Source organism: Semicossyphus pulcher, unplaced genomic scaffold, assembly GCF_022749685.1.
Source record: "Semicossyphus pulcher isolate SPU_LCO1_2020_fin unplaced genomic scaffold, fSemPul1.0.p SCAF_4, whole genome shotgun sequence".
Classification (NCBI taxonomy): domain Eukaryota; kingdom Metazoa; phylum Chordata; class Actinopteri; order Labriformes; family Labridae; genus Semicossyphus; species Semicossyphus pulcher.
In genome coordinates this window covers 4,522,309-4,548,371 of record NW_027211715.1, presented here as the reverse complement: position 1 = coordinate 4,548,371, position 26,063 = coordinate 4,522,309, and the positions used below count along the sequence as shown (strand labels likewise).

The window sequence follows — 26,063 nt, the reverse complement described above, 5'->3', positions numbered from 1 at the left end:
TTTATAATGCTGTAAAAGATCAGATTTTAATTTGAATCCCACCGTTGTGTTTACAGAGAGCAGAGGATGAAAGCAAGATTGGTGAAATCAAGTACTTTGGCCTGGGCGAAGGCTTCCCTCTGCAGTACTACCCGTACTACGGCAAAGCGCTGCACCCTCAGTACCTGCAGCCTCTGTTGGCCATCCAGTTCACCAACCTCACCCTGGACCAAGAGCTCCGCATCGAGTGCCAAGCTTACGGAGCAAACATCCACTACAGCGAGAAAGACCGCTACCAGGGACGCTTTGACGTTAAGTTCACTATCAGCTCGTGACCTCAGCCGTGATGCGCACTACTCTTCATTTTGAAACAAATCAAATGTAGAGAGAAATAAAAGAGTTCAGATAAACACCACTAGTCTTTGAACATTCATAATATACAGGACCTACACTTAATCTGTGTGCTTTACACTAGCTTTTCTGTGTGTTTGTCGAGGGTTAGAATGTAAAATACAAGAGTAGCAATAGCAAATATTTATTCTACTGTACATGAAAATATTCCTTGAGCCATGGGATGTGTTCATCTATTACTGTAAAACTGCAATTCCACTACTGACGTGTAGCGAGCTGTGTTTCTGTCCCCAAAGTATTTCATCCTAATGTGGTCTCTATATATTTTTGGAGTGTCCAGTGCTGTCGTCTAGTCTTGTTCTAGTTCTCTCCTGTCTTATGTCAGCTTTAGTGGTCCAAGGTGTGTGTGCTCCGTGTCTGTGTGCAGGTGCGTGTTAGTTTATGTGAGTGCGTGGAGTGTGTGTTAATGTGCTACGACTAACTGAAATACTAGCATGGTACTCTGAACCTTTAAGGCCCATGTTTGAGTAAATGACTGCGCTCCATGGAATCTTTTTTTTCCTGTGTGTTTCTTTATCCGAGATGTGGAAGGATAGATTCGCTCACCTTTTCTTTGTTGTTCACCTTAGCTGTAGGATATGGTTTGATGACATTTCTGTTTGATACATCTGTTTATTCTTAATTCATAGTGTAGAGCTTTGTGGGTCCAGCCTAGAAGACTGTCACCTCCATGGAAACAGTGGCAACTCAGTGCTTTTAAATCTGTTTTTGCTGGAGACATCACATGACGTGATGCTACTTACTATTGAATGTTTTAGCCATTTTCATGGTGGAAGAATTTTATATTTATGCAGTTGTACATTTTTTTTCAAAGTTTAATGTTATGAATACAATACCAAAGTCGCTGGTCAAAAAGAGTTAGAGAATATCAGAGGCAATGCAGTATCCCGTGTAATACGATGTTTAGTTGGTGTGAAAATACTTAATTCAATGTTGAAGATCAAAACACTTGTCAGGAGTCTGCTCTTGTCACTTTATTTAATCTGCATAAGGCTGAAACAATAAACAGAAAAATGAGACAACTGTCAAGTCTTTGAGTATGAAGTAACATGTTTTCTCCTTTGCATTCACCCGTCCAGAATCTTGAAGAAATACTGCACCTGTGAAGGAAAATTAGTTTGAATACCTTAATCAAATCAAATATAAGCCAACCCTTCCTCTCTGATATCAGAATAGCTGCATTGTAAAAGTTCACAGTGTAAATTCTCCGCAGCACAAGCCCTTTATTAGCCACTGTGTCCCAGTCTTGGGAAAATGGCAGCTCAGTCAGCCACAAGCTAATGTTTAACAAGGAGGCATTTGTCCAAGCCACAGATCAGGAGTTTTCCTGAACAATGACGCTCGATGGGTCAGACCCACTCCCTGCAAAACAATGGTTTTGTTTCAAATTCCTCTGCCCTTCTTGTTCTCCTGAAAACCAGTGTGAGCTAAGGTTTGCCGCGGCCCACAGAGCGGAGTCATGAGACTCGACTAAAGACCCGGCTTCACAGAGTCGGGGGTTTTGTTCTTGGCTCGACGTAAGGTTGTTATTTATGCATGGAAGGGAAGACAATGAGGAAACCTATTTGTAGGATCAGAGGAGCTACACAGATGAATTAAAGTGGGTGTGTTGTACGCTACATGGAGGGTACAATGTTTCAGTGACATATACCACCCACCTCCAGAACACCGTCCTCAGGGAGGTCTGTACAGTGCACCGCGTTCTTCACTTTATCTTTGCCATAAAGAGCCCGCAGAGTGTTTGGACGGAGATGCCGGCAAATTTCCTGTTGAATGAAAACATCTTGTTACACACAGATTTATCTTATTAGTATCAGAAACAGAACCACGGAACACTTTATGTCTCAAATGCTGCGTGAAACTGAACATCCTGTTCTGTTGTGTGTCACTAAGGGAAAGTGATTACACAGCAACTGGACATGTGATCCTGGAAAGGAAGGGGCTGACACTCAGCAACTTTAGTTAGCCACTGTGGTGGAATAGAATAACATTGCTTCATATTTACATATCAGAACTTATGAAATGGTCACCATAGTACAGTCCCAGCCTCTTTCTGTAATACTGCAACAGGTACTGATACTCTTCTTGCAGGCTAACAGGCTTTCTGCATTTAAATCAGAACACCATCTCAGTAACACTTTATATGAAGGTACACACTGATTATAAGCATTCATACTCAAAGCGTATTAACTCTTTTTTGGTCATCAGGGGTGTAAGAAGATATATGTGATACGGTATTGATTCTCAAAAAAATGTATTGGTTTTTAACTCATAATTTACAATTTAAAGAAAAGTAGTGCAATAATACAAATACAGATCCCACTGCATTGCATTAAAACACTTTAAACTCATATTTAAACCATGATGGTGATTTCTGAAAGTTATGACACATTTTTAAATCTAGATTTAAAAAACAGAAAATATTGAATATATTAGGTAACAAGAATTATGATCTTAGTATGCTTTACTAAGTACTGTGGTAATACTACCCTGTAAGGATCATACTGAGCAAAACATCCAAATTATAATTCATGTACAAAACCTTCCGTAGAATATAGTAAAATATTGCTTTGATTAAAAAAAAAAAGGTATATATGCTACAAATGTGCTAATAAGCAGCTAGCTAATGGTGTAAATGTGTGCCATAATATGAGGTGTAACCCAGTTCCCATAAGTTCTAATATGTTCTTATCACTCTACACAACAAATGAATCATGTAGACACTAAGTTCTCCTTTTCATTGTCTTTTCCAGGCAGTACTTTAATCATGAGTGTCTGTCTATTTCCTCTTAACATCAGACCCTCCCAAGGTCACAGCCGGGCTTTCGTGCCCTTCTCTGCTCGGTGCCTCCAGGAAATGCAACCCTCCCACAGGGTCGGCCATCAGGGGAGGGGCAGTATGTCAGTTATTACTTCACCAAGGCGACTGGTAACTCTAAAGCAAAACACTATAGGACATGTAGTGCTCAGCTGAACATATTTAGGAAAGAACTTCATGTGATATCTGTGATTCGTTTTAATCCACATAAGTTCTCTTTAGTCTCACATTTTCTGCCCAACAGCAGGAAAACATTCTCTGTGACAACTTCTTTATCCTCTAGTGGTTTATGAGAGCGTAACACAAAAGGCAGGAACAAGCTTCAAGGTCATCAACCAACCAAACCTTCTCCTCCGAGCCACTCATTGTCTTTTAAAACAAAAACGTCTTGGAACCATGACTATGAAATAAACATTTGTTGTAAGGTTCAAGGACCATGGAAACTGTAGGTCATATGGGAATTAAGAGTCCTTTTTTTTCTTTAGCTCTTTTCCAAAGACAAAAGATATCTTTAATCCACATATGTGCTTAGAATGTTAAATTAGGAAAATTAATAGTAATTTATATAATAAACTGATATACTATATGATTGTTAAAGTTCAACGTGTGTAAACCTTGAAATGAACACTAACATCAGGTCATGTGAACCTGCTGTCTTTAGCTAACTGTTATTTTTGTCAGTTATGTGAACACTCTTAAAAGACTGCCCTAAAGTGCCTCATTCACTACAAATCCCCAAAAAACTCCCGCTAACTTTCAATAATTGTTGCCGCTGGCTGGAGGGCTAATTTAGGAGAGTTTATCACGTAGCTTCATATATATGTTTTTTTCATATTGGGTCGTGTATACCAGCTTCGCTGGCTTGCTAAATTGTTAGCCTCTTTAGCTTCTACCTTCTGACAGTAATGATAATTAAACGTAAACATTTCGAGTATGTTGCCATAACCTGGATGTGGTGAATGGTTTGAGGGCAGCATTATAATATCTAAATGTCTAACTTTAAAAGTAAACAGCAAAGTGTCTGTACTGGTTTTATGCAAAATGAAAACTGCTGGTCCGTGGACAGTGTCAGCACATCATGGAGTTTAAAGAGGAACAATAAACCAAAGTTTGTGTTTGAGGTGATTTTTCATTGGAGAAATGGCTGCCATGTTTTAAGTCACTAAACTTAATCTCATGAGGTCAGGGTAACTGGTCAAATGGTTTTGGGGTTAAACATTTTTTAAATTAAAGATAGTGGCATGACTCCAATGATGTTTCTCTGCTTTTCTACCTGAGACTGAAATATCTCAACAAATACCAGGTGCATCCCCATGAACTTTGGTAAAACCATTTATGCTCCCCAGAGGATGAACTCACTTTGATTACCTCTTACCTTTCCTGCAGCACCACCGCCCTAATACTTGCTAAACTTATGACATTCGCATCAGCCTCAGCTGTGCTTTATGTTTTGTACTTAGCTAACGCTACCATGCTACAATTTTAAAGTTAAAGATAGTGATCGTAATAACCAAAGTTCCTGCATGTCAGTAGCCTTTGCAAGCCAATTAAGTGTCATTTCAGTGATGGGGGATGTTTTTAATTGTTTGGCCAGCAGAGGTCAAACAATTATGCACACCAGATGTCTTGTGATAGATTGTATCACTGCAGTGCTGAGATTTTGCATGGCAAATTTAAGTTCACTGGCTAAACGATAGCATTGGTTTAACGTACAATCATCTGGCTAGTTGAATGACTAATTAAATAACAAGAACAAAGAACAGCAGGACTTCTAAAACAGCCACTCATTTGTGACATAACCATTGTCAGTATAATGTGTGGTGACTGTATGCTGCTGTAATTTTTTGTCCCAGGAATCTAAATACAGCAGCTGTTTCAAAATGGCCGTGAGCAGGCAGTTACCGGTTGTTTATGTGTCTCATGCTGCATAAGACTGAAGCCAAAGATGGCAGAGGGGAAATTACAAAGATATTTACTTTGTGATAAAAGAATTCTTTGCTCTCTGTAACTGCATTAGTTACCCATGATTGACCTGCTGTCAGAGTTTAATTTGATTTTAATGAGTCCCACAGCGTGCTTGACTGATGTTTGGCTACTGTGGACAGTAACGGCCGGGGCAGAGTGACCCGGTGGTAACTTGACCGTCCAGAAATCGAAGAGTGTCACGTCTGATCCTTAAATCACCGCTGACCGTCAGACTGTTCTGGTTTATTCTACTTTAAAGCATAATTTTATATGCAAAACTTTTGTTCTTGTAAACGCACAAATTATTTCTGTCATTATGTTATCAGGTTATCCTGCTAAACTTTTTGTAACCACCTATAAACATATAAGCACATCATACACACACATTTACAAGATAGTGAGGGTGAACAGTTGCAGATATTGTAAATACCACTTATGTATCTACATAAAGCTTGGTGGAAGAAAAGGCTCTTGGTGGACTTTCAATGAGATAAAACTATTTAACCTCTTATCTCTGCAAGTCATAAAAGAAAACATCAAAAGGAAAACTGTGTCATTTTAAAGGGGCCATATCTTCTGAATGGATATTCTCATATTTTTGTGGTTTTACATTTTTGGGTGTTTTTTCAGAATTATGTTTTTTCGAAAAGGTAGCCTCTGAAATGGGCAGTTCAGAACAGCCGCAGGGTTCTTGCTTTGGCTGAAATCGACCAATCGTCATTCACCGTCATTCACTGTCATTCACCTCAGGCTGCCTTCTGGCACGAGCCATTCCATTCCGATTCCTCCTGGCAATTCTGGCTCGTACATATAAGGCCGAATAACCGATCCTAGAGGAGCCATGTTTTCAACTTTGGAGCGCGGCCCCTCTACCACGTGGGATTACACACGTGGGAGAGGGGCTACGCGGTCACTCCAAATACGGTCAGCCAATCATGGCTAAGGGCTGACCTTTGAATGGCAAAACGGCTTGTTGGTTTCAGGAGGAAGGAGAGGCTCCGAAAAATAATTAAATTAAAATATTGTATACAATTTAAAAAATGAAATAAACGTTACCAACATGATTCAAAAACACATTAGAATAATAAAAAATGTATTGCATTGCTAAAATATGTCCACTTTAACAATTTAGCACGACCTGTCAACACACAAAATTGCTACCAATGAAATTACAATTAGACATAGTAGTGTGTTGGGTGACTTTGAACTTGTCTTATATAAAATAAAAATAAAACATGTAGCCAATTTAAAAAAGTTACATGCTGTACAAAGGGCTCATACAGCCTCCTTATTACTGACACAGATGACTTGTGTCCTTAACCTCGACCACTGGCCTTGTAGCTCCTGTTTCCTATTTTCTATTTCAAGGTTCATTCATTCATTTATCTTTTTACAACACAGCTTTAGTGCCTTTATTCTAAACACAAAAAAACAGACGATTAATACATGCGTTCACCTCATCATAAATGTACGGCTTTGTTTGAAATAATGTCTTTTACTGTTTTATTGCTACCACTACTACAACTACTACTACTGTCTGTTAAACGTGGCCTTTTATTGCTGCTACATATAAAGATAGACCTGATAAGGAAAAACAAACCTTTGCCTTCTGCCAAGTTGTAAAGTGTAGAAAATCACTGTGAAATCTCTTGACAGTTGTCATATTTCTCTGTAGTATTCCCCTTAAACTTATTGTTTTAAAAAAACCCCCACCTGTACTTGTGTAGTCAGGGTAAATCCAGCCACATTTCTGTTCTACTCAGGCGTGTATTTTGACAGTACTACAGTGCACTAAATTTAGCTCTGTGGCCACCTGGGACAGCTGATACTTCCCTCCACAAAAGCATTACAAAGACGGGTCAAAAATCAATAGGAAGAGCGTATTTTTAACCACCATGATGCAGGGAAAGAGTCTTAGCCTCGTGTAACAGGACACTCAGCCCTGTTTGATCATCTCTTCCACTCATCTTCTATTTTAAGACAAAGTGAGGCTACACAGCATGTTGTGACCGCCACACAGTGCTGATGTGTAGCAGGGGGCTCCGGTGATTTATTAGGCTGCTGATTTAAAGGGGAAGTGTACACTAGCAGACCATAAACAGGGGGTGTCACGATTTTGATTCCATAGCCAAAAATTTGCTTTCAATTTAAACGATAAAAGACAAAAGCAAGATTTACTTTTCTCTCAGTATTTTTTTTTCTCTCCGCTGCTTATTTGTGCACATCTGAAGGGAAAAAAAGCAGACACAGGGCAGCTAAGTGGCCTGCAGCTGCACTTTTAGACAAAGAAACAACAGAAACAAGGTGAACAGAAATAGAAAATCCTCCTGCTTCCCACAAGTCACCAGTGTGCCAACATTTAGCCTCCCCATGAGACTGCATAGAGTGATAGTAAAGTTGTATTGTCTATATATATATTCAGGTTTTGGCCCTTATTCCTAACAAGACGATGTAAGAGCCAATTTAGCATGTGCTTAATGTTGTCTTATGTTATAAATAGTTTTGTGTAAATATTTATGGACTAATTCACTTTGACCACTGGGTATGTATTGGGTTGGTGTAATTGGTGACGTGATTAGATCAGGTGTTTATGTAAGGGATAATGTATAGCGAGCAGGTTGTTATCGCAGAATGGAACCCCCGAGGAGCAGGACCCCGACGCAAAGCTGAGGGGTTTTGTCTCACCCTGATGGGGTTCCTCTGCGATAACAACCTGCTCACTATACATTATCCTGCTTATTTCACATATTTTTTACTTATGAAATCAATAACTTCACACAAAATATTGATTTGGAAATGATTAATTAATTTAAAAATTATTATATTTCCGCTTTCCATTTAAAAAAAGTCACTCACAGTTAGAGCTGTGTCCATAGCAACAGTTAACTCTGTAGCCACAGTTAGAGCTGTCTCCATAGCAACAGTTAACTCTGTAGCCTTCTTAAAATGAGCTAAGCTAGCTGTTATAACTCACATTAAATGCAAACATTTCCCCTGATGGTGAAGTAAGACACGGTGATCGGGACCGCAGGAATCAGTGCAGCACCTGATTGAGTCTGTTGACATTTTCTCTTCCATTCACCGTCTTTAAACACCGCTGTATCCCGTACTGTGTTCTGTTTAATGTTTACTTCATGTGCCATCTTCAGTTTTGTAGATCTCTCTGTGGCAGCCTTCAGTTTTTGCGTTGTTTAACCTTTATTGCTTTCTCTCCACTGCTTTGTCTCTTTTCTTTTTTTCCCCTCTGTAAACGGATCGACATTATTTTCACGTCTTCTTCACGGACTTCTTTCAGCAGATTGATACGACTACAGTTAGTCCTCCAGATTATGTCATTAGAGCCGCATCCCTAGTGACGGTCTGTTCTTCATAACAATGGTCTGTTATTGAGAAACAGCAGAACTTGGAATGCTGTAATTTACCAATCAGAATCAAGAATTGAACACAGCCTTGTAATAAAGGAAGTTAGTGAGACATAGGTGAAGGAAACGGACGATTCTTACGGAAACGCAACTGTAACGTGTAACGCCAGAGCACAGCAACAATATTGGATTTATCATCAATTCATCTCATCAAAACGGTTATCATTTTCTGTTTGGTTTTAAAATTCTGCAATAAACAGGAACATCACCCAAAGATGTTTTTATTCTGGTCAGTTGTTTTAGACACCCTTTAATCACTACAGATGATATTGGTCCCAAGCTGTTTACATGGCTAATGAAAATAAATATTCCGCATTAATTATGCAGCTGTATATACTCAGATTAAGCCTCGGCTCTGCAAACTGTTAACTATAGTTTGCTTACAATACACAGGGGCTGTGTGTTACAAACTGCTGTAAAACTCTGACCTGATAAAGAATGTGCTGTAAAAATGTCCCAATAACGCTTCTAAAACCTGAATAATAATGGCATATCCCATATGTCTTAATCAGAAACTACTACATTTATTATGTCAAATTCAGGATATTCAAACATAAAATGCTGTTTACATGTCTGTGTTCTGTATTTTAAAAGCATAAATCACTGAAATTGAATCATGGATTTGGAGTATCCTGACATCCCTACTAGGAACGTAAAACACCACTGAAGAAGTTAAGTAGAGTCTGGCCTGTCAGTGGTCAGGACTGGCTAACAGGCGGCCGCTGCGTCTGTCCACTCTGATATCAGGACACGTCACAAGACAGAGCACAATCTCATGACTGAGTGAGAGCAATGTGTGGCAGCTGAGGGTGCAGAGGTGTGAATGCATGAGGATGCTTTATGGCACAATACATGACGCCTTGTTAAAGGAGTCTGAAGTGTCAAATATGATTGAGTGTGTTGGAAGTCACTTAATGCAGCCGTTCAGCTGTACAGTCATGTTATTCACACAGACCTGTGGTGTTTATAGATTAGTCTGCAGTCAACTGGTATTAATCAATAGCCTCTTCTCACCACAAACAACTGGCTCTTAACTATTAATAGACATTCTGACCTCTTCATACACTCACAGTGTTTGTCCAGTCCGCTCTGTCGGCCTGATAATCACGTCTGGAATGTCTTTACACTCTACGTTTGACAAGAAAATGTGCTGTACTTTGTGTGCACTTTGGTACTCAGCAGAACAATGTTACACACATGTACTGTCTGTGAACTGATCAGCAACCCTTCAACACACAGACTGATCTAAGACATCACTCCTCTGCTGTGGTTTCACTGCTGCTGTGACTTTTCATTTATCTGAAGTATCAAATGACTGACCTGCACTGAAGAGTGGGGGTGGCAGTGTTTAGGTTATTTGTCAGACAACACTGAGGTGAGTCTGAGGTCAGGGAGTGATGAAACTGCATGACCACCCGTTTAGTCAGTGAAGCCTGAAGCAATCAAAGAGGTCACAGAGGCTCTGATGGAGAAACAAGGCTGAAAAATAATGACAGCTGCTGAAGGAGAAAACCTGTGTAAGCTACTGGAGAGTGTTAGGGTCAGACAAAAGAAAAAATGAGAGGAAGAAGATTTTTTACATTTTGCTTTTTGTTGTGAATCAAGTGGAAATGTCAAGAAAAAAAGGAAATAATTTAAAGAAAAAAGACAAAATGTTGAGAATGAAGTCAAGCTTTCAGTTATAGTGCAAGGTATATCACCTTTTTCCATTTTGAGACTAAAGTTAAACTATTGAGAATAGAGTCAAAAGTTTGTAAATAAAGTTAGAGTTTCAGTTTTAGTGCCTTGGATATAAAAATAGATAAATAAGAGGAGGCTGTTTTCTGTCCTTTTTGCATTTCTACATTTCTAATCACAAGTTAGTGACAGGTACAAGAAAAAATAAACAAATATTGGATTTTTTTTCATTTTGAGAATGAAATCGAGAAATGAAGGCCAAAGTGTTAAGACTACAGTATTAATGTCATAAGTTCAGTGAAGCTTTCAGTTTGAGTTCATGGTATAAAAAGTATACAGACCAGATGAGAAAGTCTGTTTTCCTCCTCCTCTCATTTTTTTTTATTCTTGGCCGTTAAGTTCTTCCATACACAGCAACCTAAACTATAATTAATATAAGAATTGAATAGTATGTACCGTGTGCATTATTGTCTGTATACACTGATGCCACTTTTGATGTGACACCGAAGCCATCTGTAAATTATAACGTAGTATAAACTGACAAATAAAAATATAGCTTATTATAACAGTAAAAAATAAAATCCGCTATTAAAAAATAACCACAGTGCAAGTCTCTATAATCAATTTACAATTTGTTTCTTTGCACATGAATTGTGTGATAGTAGGGGAAGTTGTGTGGCTACCATAGAGTGTATATCAAAGTGGACATAGTCCCTTGGTTCTTAAACCTGCATTATTTTTATGGGCCAGCAGGGGGCGACTCCAATGGTCGCAAGAAGAAGTCTGGTCAGATAGAAGAAAACACGAGCAGATTACTTAGGGGACTACAGACTCAGTCTGTTTCCAAATGAACCACTGCTGACACTGCCCCTCTCCAGTGAAAATCCAGTGTTTAACCTTGTAAACATCTCCATGTGGTGTTTTTCATGTGCTACAAGACATATCAGGGACAACATCAGCAGTCATCGTCATGACTGGGCCTGTCTGCTTTTAAACTGCAGTGTACCAAGGACAGACTGAACAATACGTTTTCAGAATGGCAGGTTTGAGACGTCACAAACCTAAGGAGCCAATCCCGTTATGGACCAGGTTACGCTATGCAAATCATTATGTGCATAATATGGCAACCACACTGCGCGAGCTAGCTGTAACCATCATCGTAATTTTTGCAAACTTTCTACTGACTACTAACGTTAAAGTTACTACTACTAATTACTAAATTCCAGTTCCAGCTTCAACAAGTTGCCACTAAACAATGGCAGAGACGTGTTTTGTTTTTAACTGTAATTTTACCAAAGGAGAAACGTTGTACGTAGTGGGCGGGGCCTATGCAGATTCAGGAATTTTTAATGAGGGAGAAGGAGGAGATGGCTTGGGAGGATTGCAGAAAAAACATATCAGACACAATTTATTACGTTATATGTCTTAAAACATGACTGGAGTTTAAGTGTTACTGTAAGTGGTAATAAACCAAACCAGAGGAAAATCTGGAGAGGAGAACTAATCAAAAACACAGGGTGGTTGCAAAGGCTAATTATTTTGGCGTCATTGAGCAGTGGTGTAGAGTCATGTGACCTGGAAATCATTAGCCAATTAAGTAACCCCATTTCCTGCTCTGTGGCTGCAATGCTGGTAATATGTTGACAGTGGACTTATAGGCAGAGAGCATAACAAACTAATTAAAGGGAGAAAAACTGAAACGGAGGACATTAAAGGACATGAAGAATAAACCATTTCAAGCAAGATTCACTGCAGTGCCAGTTGTATTGTGCAGGTATGTAGTCCCTCATTTTAATGGTAACTAAGCAGTGATTAGATTTCACATCACGCACCAGCACAGCCCTGCAGCACTGGTTCCATAGCACCCATGTCTCACACACACATATACACATAAACACACACACACACAGGTTTGTTTCACGGGCCTGCTCTTATCTAATCACATAGGCCACAAAATCTTTACAATACACACAAATAAATTGTCTGATTAAGACTACTTCAAAACCAAAAGGTGTGTTTTGCTTTTCATGCTGTGAACCAGGCAGAGCTTGACAACAAATATTGAGGTCAGTTCATATTAAAAATACGGGGCTCCTCGTTCAGTACTTTGGCTTCCAGCTGCCTGGTTTAATGACTTTTCACTCAGCAGATGGATCCCAGACTGAGATCACATCGTGAAAACTCCAGTCAGAAGATTTATGTAGGAAATAGACAGAGAGAGAGAGAGAGAAAGAGAGTGCCAAAAAACCTGCTGCACAGACTCCACATTCACACATAACTTAAAACATAAAGGTTAACACCGCTGTTGCCTTTTGAGGCTGCACAACCAAACTAACTCTACGGCAGAAATGGCTTCATTTTTAAAGAGCTCTCAGGATGTGAGACCCTGCTGCACAACCTGCACATGATGCACACATTTTCAGGTGTTGCACATCTCTTTCCTGATATGCATTTGACTCACTTGCAGAAACAAGCTGCGCACAGATCAATTCAGTCCCTTTTTTGTGCTAATTTGGAGTTTCTTCACCCACATATCAACTTACCAAAGTGAATAATGATTTAATCGCCTTTGTCACTTTGTTTGCAAGACCATTAATATGCTCAGGGTAAAATATGTTTTAAAGGTGAATACTTTTCCTGCAGTTCCAGAGTGATGAATATCAAAACATGCATACATGTTTTATATTGTAATCTTTGTTGGATAGAGGTAAAGATATAGCATTAACTTTGTATTTACAAAGATTTTGTTTTTTTGTCCGTGAAATCATTTTTTAAATACTTTGTCAGTATATGATTCATCTTTTTTAGACCCTACTTCGCTTGAATTAGATGTGTGAGGACATGAGTTATTTCAGGGTTGATGCATATTGCAGACTGCATACGTTTCAGCTTCCTCTACCGGATAAAACTGTATGAGAACAGCTTTTCTCTAAACTTTTCTTTGACATTTGAAAAGCAGGATGATGAATGAATAATTATTTGCAGATGATATATTGATTTTCCACCACATTTAACCCAACGTCTGACATTTCTCTCGTTGGACAGACTTTGAGTACAGAATATATATTGGGAACTAATAATATTTTTTATCACTTGACTCACTGGATCAGCGGGCCCACAGAACTCCCTGAATGACTGCGGTGTGTCGGTGCCATGGATCTCCAGGACCATGCAGGGCCCAGAACACAGCTCGGTCACCATATTCTGCAGGGAGAGAGGAAATTAAGGCACAGCTGTCAAATCTGTAATAACTTGAATGAAGAAATAGTAATAAAGGTAATAATAACCCATCTCCAAACATCTGTTAGAACATAATCTGTGAGTCACTTTTTGGGGTCTTTACAAAAGATAAGACAGTGTTTGTGTTTTTATCTTTAAAGTAACAACTGACAGAGCTTTGATGCAGGTACCTTCTATGATGGCACAACAGTGGAGTGTTTATACTCACAGGATACTCCGTGACAACGCCTTTGTAAACTTCGTAGAACTCTTCTGCATTTGCCCGATCCACATTGAACTGTGAAAAGGAAATGTGAGCCATGAAATCAGGTGCAACAATGAAATAAAGATTAAACATAAGACACGATGAGGAGATTCTTCTTAATAACATGGAAATACTTTAATCGTTGTATCTGCTTTGAATCATAGCGATAGCTCAATTACCAATAAAATACTTTTTGTAGAGTCCATAAAAACATCAAAGATATAAAATCACATCATTAGAACAAAGGCACTGCATGAATTGCTAACATGCACATATTATATTCCAATAAATGAACACCATACATGCATGTGGTTACAGTGATAAAACCCTCAGTGATAGATTTTTGTCCAACTACCCAGAATGCATCTCATCTCATGTGGTAAGCAAATGGATTGTAAGGGGTCACTGTCTGCAGCTGTGACGCTGACTTCAATTATGAGGTCAGATGGGATCAGAGAAAGTCAATACAGTGCACTTACTGGTTACATGAGTAAAGCTGGGATATATATGGGCATATGAGCAAACTAATTATATGTTTAATATATATTAGCAAAGTGAAATTACAGGACAGCTTTGATTTAGCACTGCAAATGTATGTTAGACTCTAAGAGACCAAAGGACAAAGGCAGAATTTTACCATCTGAAGGGCTGAGATTTCAAATCCAGCTGCAGATATGGAGTTCAGGATCTTCCCAGTCAGACCTGTGAACACATCAATTATTCAGATCTTTAACCTTTTATAAGCTACGCTAACACAGATTGAAGTGTTGGATAAGAGATTTTTAAGACAAATGCAGATCTTAAAGCTGTAAATTCACCCATTACTAATTTGGCAGATGATCAAGGGAATTTCTGACCTGGAATGAAAAAGATAAGATTTGCCCTTTTTGCCTATATTCAATAGGCGACAGGCGACAGGCGACAGTGAACAGGGACAGAAAATGTATGGAAGAGAGAGTGGAAGTGACATGCATGAATGGGCCTCAAGTCGGAGGCGAACCCACGGTCGATGCAACAAGGACTTTGTCTCTGTATATGGGGGCGCTGCTCTACCAGCTGTGCATGACTTTGCATCAATATGACTACACAAATGTACTCAAAAAGGCTGCTTTCATACACAAATAACTTAATTAAAGAATATGTAACAATATTCACATCACATAGTGATAGTGGTAGTAACTTGTCCATCAAAGGTAGCCACGCCCTAAAGCAAAGTCTGCTTTATCATCTTTTTTTACTTGAAATTTACTAAATGAACATCATGCAATATTGAATTAGACTGTAACCAAGCAAATAAGAACATGTAGGAACAAGCTTATTAAAGTAATAAATGAAGTGAGAACCAGGGCAAGCTTCTCAAATGGTTCCATACAATTATTCATTTTGCAACAGTGGAGTTGCCCCCTGCTGGCCATTAGCAAAAATGCAGGTTTAAGGCACTTCCACATTGGCGTCACTTTTAAAACCAAAAGGCGACGTCAACTTTTGGCGTCTGCTCACCTGTGATTTTCTGCTACTTGTGCTGCAGGCAGTGCTGAGAGGATTGTAAACTATGCTGTTAAAGAAAGCTCTACTGGAAAAACGTTGTGATGACACCATCTCTAAATCATACTAAGCATTTCTTGTTCTGTAAAAAAGGTTTTCATATAAGCACATATCAGAAAACATACACTGATACCAATGTAACAGGCAAATTTCTGGCAGATAATATCTGCAAACTATATCGATCGAGCTGTGATTTCTTGGGGTTTTAATAAACTCAAATAATTTCTGTAGCAGCAGTCACATGATTAAACTAAAAACTTGCATTATTATCACTGAATGTGCTCCTTTTTCGACATAAATGTCATCATATGTTGCAACGACCTCAGATTGTAGTGTTTTCTCTGGCTAAAGAGCACTGAGATTGTCTTACACGTGTCCCGTCTGTTAGAGGAGACGAGACATTATTTTTGTCCACACAATCAACACTTGAGAGAGCGAGATACAGGGCTGTACCTCATGTCACTGTGGCCGTACATTATTGTGGAAATGGTACAGCCACAGTGACGAAGGAGCACAAGTGACAGTGAAGGTCAGACTGCTGCAGACACACGTAATTGAAAGAGGGCGCCAGGCTCATAATCTCAGTCTGCCATCCTGATAAAAAATGGCCCGTCATGTACTCGTCAGGCGGAGAGTGGGCGTCTCCTTTTCCTGTAAAACTAAGTACTGCTGTGGGAAATCATGGTGGTGTTACAGCGTGTAAATGAATGAACATCCGTCTTATTTGTCGTTCAGTCTCAGCCCAGCTATGTGTGCATTAGGTAAGTAACCACCTCCTGAGTCCTCTGTGACCTCCGCAGGCAGCCGTCTGCCTCCGATAGGTACGCAGCTCCCAAAAGCAGCTGGTGCAGTTGCTAGGAGATCCTATTCTGGGTGCCTGGCAACAGAAGCTTCTCTATTCCAGTCATGTCTGAGTGCGTTTTCAGTCACAGCGTCCTTCGTCATCCCTGTGATTGGCTGCGACCTGCACACGTAGCTGCAGCGTAATTTGGCCTCATAAGTGATCTTCAATAGAAATCAAAGAGAGCCTGTCTTTGGACTGACTGACATTCCCAGTTTGGTCTCAGCTCCTCGGACTGGAATACTATTTATAGCTCGGACTAAAGGTGCCCTCTGATGTCTGAAGGTAAACCTTGTGTTGTCACAACTATAATGTTTGCAGTCTATGACCCTTTTAATTGTGCAAATTCAAACCCTTGTCATTGGGCAGAAAACTGAAAATACAAAGACAGAGATGTTCATCTTGCTTTGAGTTTTTAGGTAAGTTTGTAGCAGGACTTTTACAAGATTATTCTTATAAAAATTGACTGAAAAAGAACTGAGTCTAGCAGATGGATGCCTGGAGGCCAGACGGTCCTGCAACTTGTGACCAACTGTTCAAACGAGGTATTGTGGACATAAAACAGCAAGTTTATCGACCTTAATTTACTCAGAAATCGATTTTGTTCGGTAGGGCTTTGACAACATTTTATAAATGGCCGCCATCTTTGTACGACTTTAGAAAATCAGAAGAAAAATGGCAGTCCAGTAACTGTGTTAATAAAAGCACCATGAAGAACTGTCTGTTATACCGTAGACAGAATGGCTGTGTATAGGAAAGGGTCTTGGATACGATATGTATCACAATACTGTGAGAAAGGTGATGTTATTTTATATCTTTCACATATTTTAGAAATACTGTCAGAGTATAAAGCACCTGCCATGATAAACATCAATAATTTGCAAGTCCTAGGATACTAACAGACTTTATTATTTTCATGTTAATAAATGTCTGTTAAGTCACTATCTATCGCTGAATGAGGTAACACTATGGTGATTGAGCCTATGGCACACTGATGAAAGCCTTTGCATTTATAGAATTACAGGGTGTTTGGTGCGACTTGCATGGAAAAAATCACAAACGGCACCCAGTTAGTGACGCGATTTCCATCACCCAGCAGTGGTTGGTCTGCCAGAGAGGGTAGGCGGAGCTAAGCGGCTGCTTTTCCGGTCTCTGCAAGTGTTGCGAGTAAACAGTAATCTACTATGGCTGAACAAACAAAGAAAAGATGGATGACTACAGATACAACTTCAACAATAAGTGAAAATCGAAAGAAAAGGAAACAAATTCGACGCTCAGATGAAGCAAACAGTCTGAAAAGGAAAGCGACCATCAGTGAGGAAAATCAAGGTGCCCGCAATTTGCCTTTATCGCCATCAGTTGCCTGAGAACTTTGAGAATTACATGTTTAAGTATACTGATATTTATTGCACTTCTTGTAGAAAGCATTGTTAGTAAAATAAAAATATACCCTAAAGAAGAGAAAATTAACAATAAACACTTCTATGAGTCAACCATCAGCAGGTTACAGCCCTTGTTTTTTTAATAGTCATTAAAAGAAAGGCTTTTTTAACTGACAACACCTCTAGTGTGCACAGTAGAGAATAAATGTTTACCATTACCAATTACCACTACTAGTAATTTAAACACATAAAAATGCATCTACGTTTTGCAGTTATTTAATTCAGTCCAAAAGTTGCACAATTTTGCCCTGCAGCAAATCAAAACATGCCCATACCAAGGTTGTTTTTGTTAACGGGTCCTCTCTCACAGACCTTTCTCACGGCAGACACTTAAACATGTCCGAGCAGGAAAAGCTCAGGTGTAACTCCAGCAATAACATTAACTATGCCTTCATTTTATACAGGTGTGGTTGAAGTCATAAAAGCAAGCAGCATGTACAAAACCAGGGCCCTGGCACTCCTTACATTCATACAGGTATTATTAATGTGACTTGGATGGATCAGAATGTCCTGCATGAGAAATGTTTATACAGTGGGAGCAAAACAAACATAAACTCATGAACAAAAACTGTTAATGGACTCATTTCTGCTGGGTCCTTTGAAAAAAGTTTCCTTTCCGATGTTCCATTTGACTAAACACGGCAAACAAGAATAACCCATTCGAAATGTCTCAGCTAACAATGTTCCCCAGTTTATCTCAGCTCATTTCTGTTGGTTAAAACATCAGAGAGGTCCATGATGTTATATAAGCAAGTATTCTGGAATAAGACTAAGATACAGTAATAATAGCAGCACTGTGAGGCGATGTTTGAGACATTTGTTGTTTTAAAAAATATTAAGAAAGTGTCTTGAGTTTCAAATGCATCGCTGCCTTATACCTGCACTCTTCCTAATGGCCAACAGGGGGCGACTCCTCTAGTTGCATAAAGAAGACCTATTGTATGCAAGTCTAACAGAAAACAAACCTACTTCTCACTTGATTTATTACCACAATAAATATTTTCCGAATGAATCTGTGGTCTCAACTGTTACTCAATACAACATGATGTTCATTTTGGTCCCATCTAGAGAATGCTAGATAATAAAGTAGTGTATGTTTCAGGGCGTGGCTAACCGACATTGACAAGTTGTGACCACAGTGACCTGTCAACCGGGATAGAGAAGTAACAGTGCGTATCTATTCTCTTGTCCAAACATAGACACTGAACCAAAATGGCCACAGCCAAAATGCCAAACTCGAGGATTTGAAACAGTATTCAACAAATCAATCGGTGTCGTCACAGTGGCTGCGTCTACTAAATATATACAATCTATGCTTTGAACTCACAACAAAAATGCTAATAAGCTAACAGTCTCAATCATTTCCAATTAAATCTCTTTGTCGCCCCCTAATAGCAATATATAGTGGATGTGGAGTACACTTCCCAATTTAACCAGACATCTGTGGTTGGCTCCCTTAGTCACGGTTGTAACACTTAATTTTCCTGGCTGACAGTCGCTTTGCTTTTTAGACTGTTTGCTTCATCTGAGCGTCGAGTTTGTTTCTTTTTCTTTGGATTTTCACTTGTTTTTGAAGTTGTATCTGTAGTCATCCATCTTTTCTTTGTTTTGTTACTCGCAACATTTACAGAAACCAGAAATGCTCCGCCCACCCTCTCTGGCAGACCAACCACTAACTGGGCGCTGCTTGTGATTTTTTCCGCGAATGTCGCCACAGACACCCAGTTAGTAATTCCACTATATATACTGCCAATCACTATTGTGTTACCTCATTCAGGGATAGATAGTGACTTAACAGACATATATTTAAATGAAAATTAAAAAGTCTGTGAGTATCCTAGGACTTGCAAATTAACACAGAAAACAATTCAAATGTTGACTAGGTGGTGGCACTAGAGGAAAAGCCATAGGATCCCCATTATACTGTATATCATGCTGCTATCAAGGCTTGAAGTAGAAAAAAAGATAAGCACAAATACATCCAGGGACACTAGATATAAACCTGGAATCTGATAATTTATTAATTTAGAATAAGCACTGAAAATCTAATCAGAAATAAAGATTAAATTAATTTATATGGGACCACGGTGGTCTTGTTTATCAGCAGCGTTTGAGATTATCTCTCCAGAACAACCAGTGCAGGTCTCTCTTCAGTCAACAACGCTCTCAGTGCGTACAGCTCTGTCCAGAGAATTTCACATTTCACAGGTCAGAGCTCTAGTGGCATGCTCCACGAAGAGGGATCAGTGCAGGGATTTGGAAAAATCCAAAGCCAAATTGTACCTCAGTGTGACACAAACACATCGATAGCCGAGAGTAGAAGGGGAGAAACATTTAAACAAGTCAGTGGACTTTTAACTGCATTATTTATCAATGTATCAACAAACGATATGATGATCACAAAAGATCCACTGACTGATACTCTAGACTAAAAATCCAGACTGATGGGATTTTTGAGACGAATACCCATACCAGTTTGAGAGGGGAAAATTCACCAATACCATTATTACTGCCGATATAGTGAATGTTTAACTTAATAGGAAAGATTGTTTTCCACTTATATGACATAAGTACCCAGAAGGCAGATTTCTTACATATGGACATATTGGAAAACATAGATCCTGATACAGATATCTCTGTCAATGGCCCATATTGGCCCAATAATATTGGCCAACCTATATATCTGTTGCCATCAAGTAGACAGCTTTATTAATTTATTGACTCAAAGACTCCACTGTTTTTCTACCTGCCACACCTAATCAACGCACACCTGACTATGCCACTCCCCCAACATAACAAAGCCTGCCCTCAGGCCTGTCTTTCCCTCCAAACCAAGCCAGAAAGAACAAAGAGAACGAACATGAGTTAGAAATGGACATCTCGCCTTAGTTCATTCTTCTTTGGTTGACATGGCATGCATTATTTGTAATTAAACACATTGTTTTGTATTTATTTGCTAGATTCCTTATATTAATCCTTGTTTCATGAAGAGATGATGTAAGTTAAAGAAACCTGATTCAAATCTACATCATCATTTTTTATAAGTTTTGTCGTATTTTCTTTTGTCATTGTTTTACTAAACCACAAACCACTGTATAACTGTAAATCTTGAAACAGCCCCAAATTGCTGAAACTGCCCTGAAATTAAATTAAATTAAATTTGACAAATATCAGATAATAATATAAACACTTTTAATAGACAGGTTAATGTCTCCTACCTTCTGATATGGCGTGAGGCTTGATGATGCAGCATGTGCAGTCTGTATAGAGGGCTGTATTAGAGGGACCGTGGCCTATTGTGGATGGGAAGAAAAACTCCAGCTCCTAATGAAACAAACACTTCATTATTCATAATGCTTCAGTGAATGTAGAGCAAGGGGTACCAGGATCATATGAACATGAATGAGAATAACAGGCTAGCATCATATTCTTACTCTTGCTGCTGCAGCAACCGAGTCTGAGCCGTGTCCAACATTTTTGATGCCATCTGTTCCAAACTGGGCACGGACACTCTGCGGCGCCTCCTTCCGCGCCACAGCGGAGTCTGCAGGTCCCAGGAGCCTCCTCCAGATAGACATGGCCTCATCACCCATCAGCTCCATGGCAACCACAGGGCCCGAGGATACAAACTGCACCAGGTTACTGCAAAATGGAGCAACAGAGTAACTCATCCATCTAAGAGGAATTCCTACCAGCAGTAGGTCAGCTGTGTTCAATATGTTTCAAATGTCACTACAAAGTCATTATGCACAGGTTTCTGTTAATGAGAGTGGCTGGCTACCAGAAATGTGCTCTGCTGGCTCACACCTGCTCACATCTGGCAAATCATTGACAGACACTCACTTAAAGAACGGCTTTGACTGATGTTCTGCATAAAAGTCTGCCGCTTGGGTCCTGTAAGAAAAGCACAAAGTATGGAGTTAATGAGTGGCCAAATTATCTCAGGTATTACATGTGGACTCTGTGTACTACACTGCTGACAAGTACATTTACATAAGTCATTAATGTCTCTGCTGTTTTTTTTGCGGAGTGGTCATATTCTGTGAGAAAGATATTAGTTTCTTAATAGTTTTGAATAAAAATTGAGGTGACAGTAATGAACAGAACAGGATTATTAAAATAGCGCCTTTGTTTTTGGTTTCTGATGGTAGTGAGGCTGCATTGGGGGGACTTGTGCCTTAAGTATTTCTAAAATCCTTACTTCATCTTGATTGATCTATCGCCAGCTTTTAAATAATTAGTAATACTAGTCAAATCATTAGAATTACAACAATGTACAAGCAATATTCAAGTCAAAGTCTTGAATTTACACTTTTACTCTAATGAGTAAAATTACAGAAGCATTATCATCAAAGTATGACTAAACATCATAGACAAAAGGTGCTGTTTATACTCACTGCTGCATCTAAGAATAAGATGGGCTTGACAATGTAATTGCAGCATGAATAAGCACCTGATAAAACCGTTAATTAAATGCCAACCTTGTCTGACACTTTGAAACTCGGCATGCCATATGTTCCCAATGTGTGTGAGAGAAAACAGAGCCATCCATCTGTTTATGTGAGGACAACTGGCACCAAACTGCCTGTGTCTCCCTCTTTGACAAGAGTTAGTCTGATATAATACCACACAATGACTGGTAGTATCATAAGGAGGCTTTGACCTTACCATGTAAGCTTTGTCATTTTGGCTTTGGTCACAATCAGGTTGGAGGAATAAATGGATTCAAGGACGTCTCCTATCTTGGTCATTACATCTGGTTTTATCAAGGCAAGAGTTCTGCAAAAAAAGAGAGAAATATTGATCAATTCATCATGTCTGACACGAGAGCGTGAAAAAGGCAACTTGCCAAGATTAGATAGCAGAACAGAAACACTTACAATAATAAGACAAGCAGCTTAAGTCAAGTCAAATTTATTTCTATAGAACATTCAAAACAACATGAACTGACTGAAAGTGCATGACAGACATGGGCAAAACAAAACAGGATAAATAAAAGGCAAAGGTCATGAGTATATTACCATGCAAAGATCAAGATAAAACAATGGGGATGTAATAACTAATAAAACAACCATTATAAACTAAATTTGAGTGTGTTGAAGGCCAAAGACAAGGGGCAAATCTGAGCTGAACTTTGAATGAGGGAGGAGATCTGATGTGGGGGGAAGTTTGTTCCACAGACTGCGGAACAAACTGGAGTTAAGATGTCAGTTAGGTAAGAGGGAGTAAATCCATGGAGTGCCTTAAAAACAGCCAATCATTTCAAATGAATTCTGTACCTGAAAGGGAGCTGGTGGAGGGAGGGAGCATGGGTTAGATATGCTCATGGTTACGAGTATCACTTCAAAATCTCACATCAGCATTCTGCACATACTGCAGACATGAGAGTGAGGAGTGACTGACTCCCATGTAGGGTGTTACAGTAGTCCAGGCGAGTGGTAATAAAAGCAAGGATTACTTTTTCAAAGTCTTGGAATGACAAGAATGGATTTACTTTTGCTAAGGCTCACAGTTGGAAAGAGCAGCCTGTCACCACAGAGTTTATCCTTTTGTCAAATTCAAATGTAGAATCCCAAAAAATCTAAAGGGGACATTGGGACGAACTTCCCACTCAGAAGGCTGTTGGAATAGGGGGAGCTAAAGAGGGCTAATTTTATGTTCCAGATTGTTTCGCATCAAAGAGTTCTGAGAGATCCAGTCTTTAGCCTCCTGGAATCAGTCAAACAGAGGATATAAAGTCTGAGGGCTGTGGCATTTTAATGCGTTTGTAATGTGTAGGGCTGGGAATTGTACTTCAGTATGTATTGGGTAGCAAACAAATAATGTCCACAGCACAAAGAAAATCACAATTCACCAGAGCCCAAAGGGACATCCTCAAAATGAAGCTTGAACCAGCAAATGTTTGATATTTTGCTTGGATAAAAGCTGAAATTTTGGATTGATCATCAAAAGGCTTTATTAATCGACTAATAATAGCAGATTTAAACACCTGCAATTTCCCTTTCATTTAAGTACAATGTGCAAGGGTGTATAATGTCTGTGAGTACTCCTACACAGAATGTACGACTAAAAATAATTTCAAAATTAGAGCCAAAGCCAAAGTTTGCAGGATTATTTGTAAGGTAATGTAAAGTTGTCATTCGTGTAACTGGAGAGTATCATGCAGATTTATCACACATCCCACACAATCATACCTTTCTTTTTTACTGCCAAGTTTGTTTGCTGTGAATTGATCTCCATAATCAATCAGGTGAAGCTGTCGTGAGAACACATTCACTCGATTCCCGACAAACAGGTCCTCTGGATTGAGGTTGTCATATTTGGTCCTTCTCAAAAATATACGCTGATTTTTTACATCAAACTGCAAATAAAAACAAACATGTTGGTAGTTTATTAAGATTAAATACTTGCAGACTTTAAGGGTCATGATTACTATGACAATTAGGTAGACAATAAATAACCTGTGTGTATCATAATTCTATTTACATTAGATGAATGTAATTCACAGTTATTTGACAGAAAAATACTTCAAAAACAATAAACATCCGGTCCTAAAAGTCTCCTAAGCATTAAAGTTTTGAGGGTACAAAGCTTTAGAAATTCTAATGACAGTAACCTTTGCTTTACAAGTGAACTAAGAAAGTTAATCAGCAAATACAAAAAAAAGCAAAGAAAAATATAAACTACAGTAAATACTTACCATTTCTACTGAGCCATCTTTGGGGTAGAAGAACAGTTGGTAGCGCCGCAGGAGAGCTGCAGTTGGATCATACCACTCAGTAAGAAAGGCGAAGCGATCCTCCTAGAAGATCAAAAGGATATCATTAATCCCTCTTGGAATTCTAAAGATATGACATGGTAACATTTTTCTTTCCTTAAAGTCAAATACATTTTTGTCTATAATAGCATAAGCCTATAATAGTCTAACATTAATCCTAGATGAAAAAAAGAAGCACTGATTAGTCCAAATTATCTAAGCTTAAGCTCTAGCTCTATATGTGTTACAGTAGCCATACTGTATCCTACTGTATTCTCTATGTACCTTTTTTAATGCATGCTTTAGTGTTTCTAATTTTTTGTCTCAATCCCTCTTGTCAGTCATTGTTTTGATTTTGATAATCTTGCAGAGACTTAAAACATGCTTGCATTAGGTACGCAAAGCAGTGGAGTGTATTTATCTTTGTTATGTTGGTGTTGCAATGCAGTGCAAATTAAAAATCCATATCCAACTGGAAAATCACACAACAATTATGTGTTATCTTACAGATTCAAGTTATAAGTCTCATCTAGTTGTCAAGTAGACTAAGAAATAAAGAGCACCAGTTTTTTTTTTGAAGAGCTGACTGTGACTATGGTGAGCTTTTACTCCTCATTTAGAAAGTCGGAGTTGTTACAAAGTCAAAGTTTACAGGAATGTCCTATGAGCATTGCAGCTTATGAAAAACAAATAGGTGGCATTCAATTACAGAGTTGTTTGTTTTGATTGTACAAACAATTAGTAAGTTACCAAAGCAACATGGATAATATCAACACTTATGAGTGATGACAGATCTGACTCTATTGTTGTGTCAACCTAAAAGAATTAGGAGTTTAAAAGACAGGGGACATGTTCAAATATATATTGGAGACATATTTGATGTTTAGTCTCATTTAGGTTAACCACTAATACAGGAAAGTCAATACTAAAGGACCTTAAGACCAGTGCACCTGATTCAGTCTCTTACACTCTGTCTCTTTAATGTCCCTTCTACCACAGACACCTACTGTCTTATTCTTTTTAGTGTTTTCAAATTAAACTGACTTTTAAAAGCTCCCTATCCAGGCAGAGATATTTACTTTCATTCACACTAAATTTCATATCGTATTGTGCCTCCAATGTAGCACAACCTTGGCTATTGACGACTTAGCTTAACATAACATACCACACAAAACATGGGCACAAATGTTACAACAACGTTATAAACTCGCGTTACACTGTTATCAAGCTTATTAAAGTGGCAAGCTAGTATGTGAATGTAAAACCTATGCGCACTTTAACGTTAGTAAGTAAAAAGCATTACTAACAATGCAGCTTTAGCTAACAAAGAATCAGTCATAGACAGACAGAGTAATAAGCCCCAACTAATTAACATTTTCTATAAAGCAAGCTCTAAATTGCCCTTTTAAAAACTGCTTCTTAATGCCAACATTAATAAAAAATCCCTTTACTCAGTCCACAGTTGTTAATTAACGGTACTAGGTAACAGCAACTGTATGCTAACGGCTAACCTGTGTTTGCTATGAACACGTTAGCAAATATTTAGCAGCTTGGTTCGTTCAAGCGTTTTACTTCAATGATGCTGAATTTATCAAGAACGAGCAGTGCGTTCGCGTTATTGCTTACCAACAGAGACACTTTAACTTACCATTTTAGACATAATAACAAATTCTACGTGTCCATAACACTGTTTAGAACTAGCAAACGTTAGCTATCCCGGGC

The 26,063-nt window shown here is 38.8% G+C and overlaps 2 protein-coding genes across 2 annotated transcripts in view; one reads left to right on the top strand and one right to left on the bottom strand.

Annotated features, from left to right (window-relative positions):
• atp1b1a (ATPase Na+/K+ transporting subunit beta 1a) overlaps window positions 1-1,414 on the top strand; it is a 9,288-nt gene extending 7,874 nt beyond the window's left edge. The window contains exon 6 of the mRNA XM_069679407.1: window positions 57-1,414. Coding sequence (XP_069535508.1) covers window positions 57-314 — 258 coding nt within the window. The 3' untranslated portion in view covers window positions 315-1,414. The remainder of the gene's footprint in view (window positions 1-56) is intronic.
• On the bottom strand, window positions 1,350-26,063 carry nme7 (NME/NM23 family member 7). The gene is made up of 12 exons (XM_069679406.1): window positions 25,990-26,063; window positions 24,285-24,386; window positions 23,779-23,945; window positions 22,253-22,363; window positions 21,428-21,478; window positions 21,019-21,226; window positions 20,803-20,908; window positions 14,394-14,458; window positions 13,721-13,789; window positions 13,375-13,476; window positions 2,049-2,156; window positions 1,350-1,490 (listed from the first exon to the last, which is right to left on the bottom strand). The coding sequence occupies exons 1-12, from the start codon at window positions 25,999-26,001 to the stop codon at window positions 1,458-1,460; spliced, it is 1,134 nt and encodes a 377-aa protein (XP_069535507.1). The 5' UTR covers window positions 26,002-26,063; the 3' UTR covers window positions 1,350-1,457.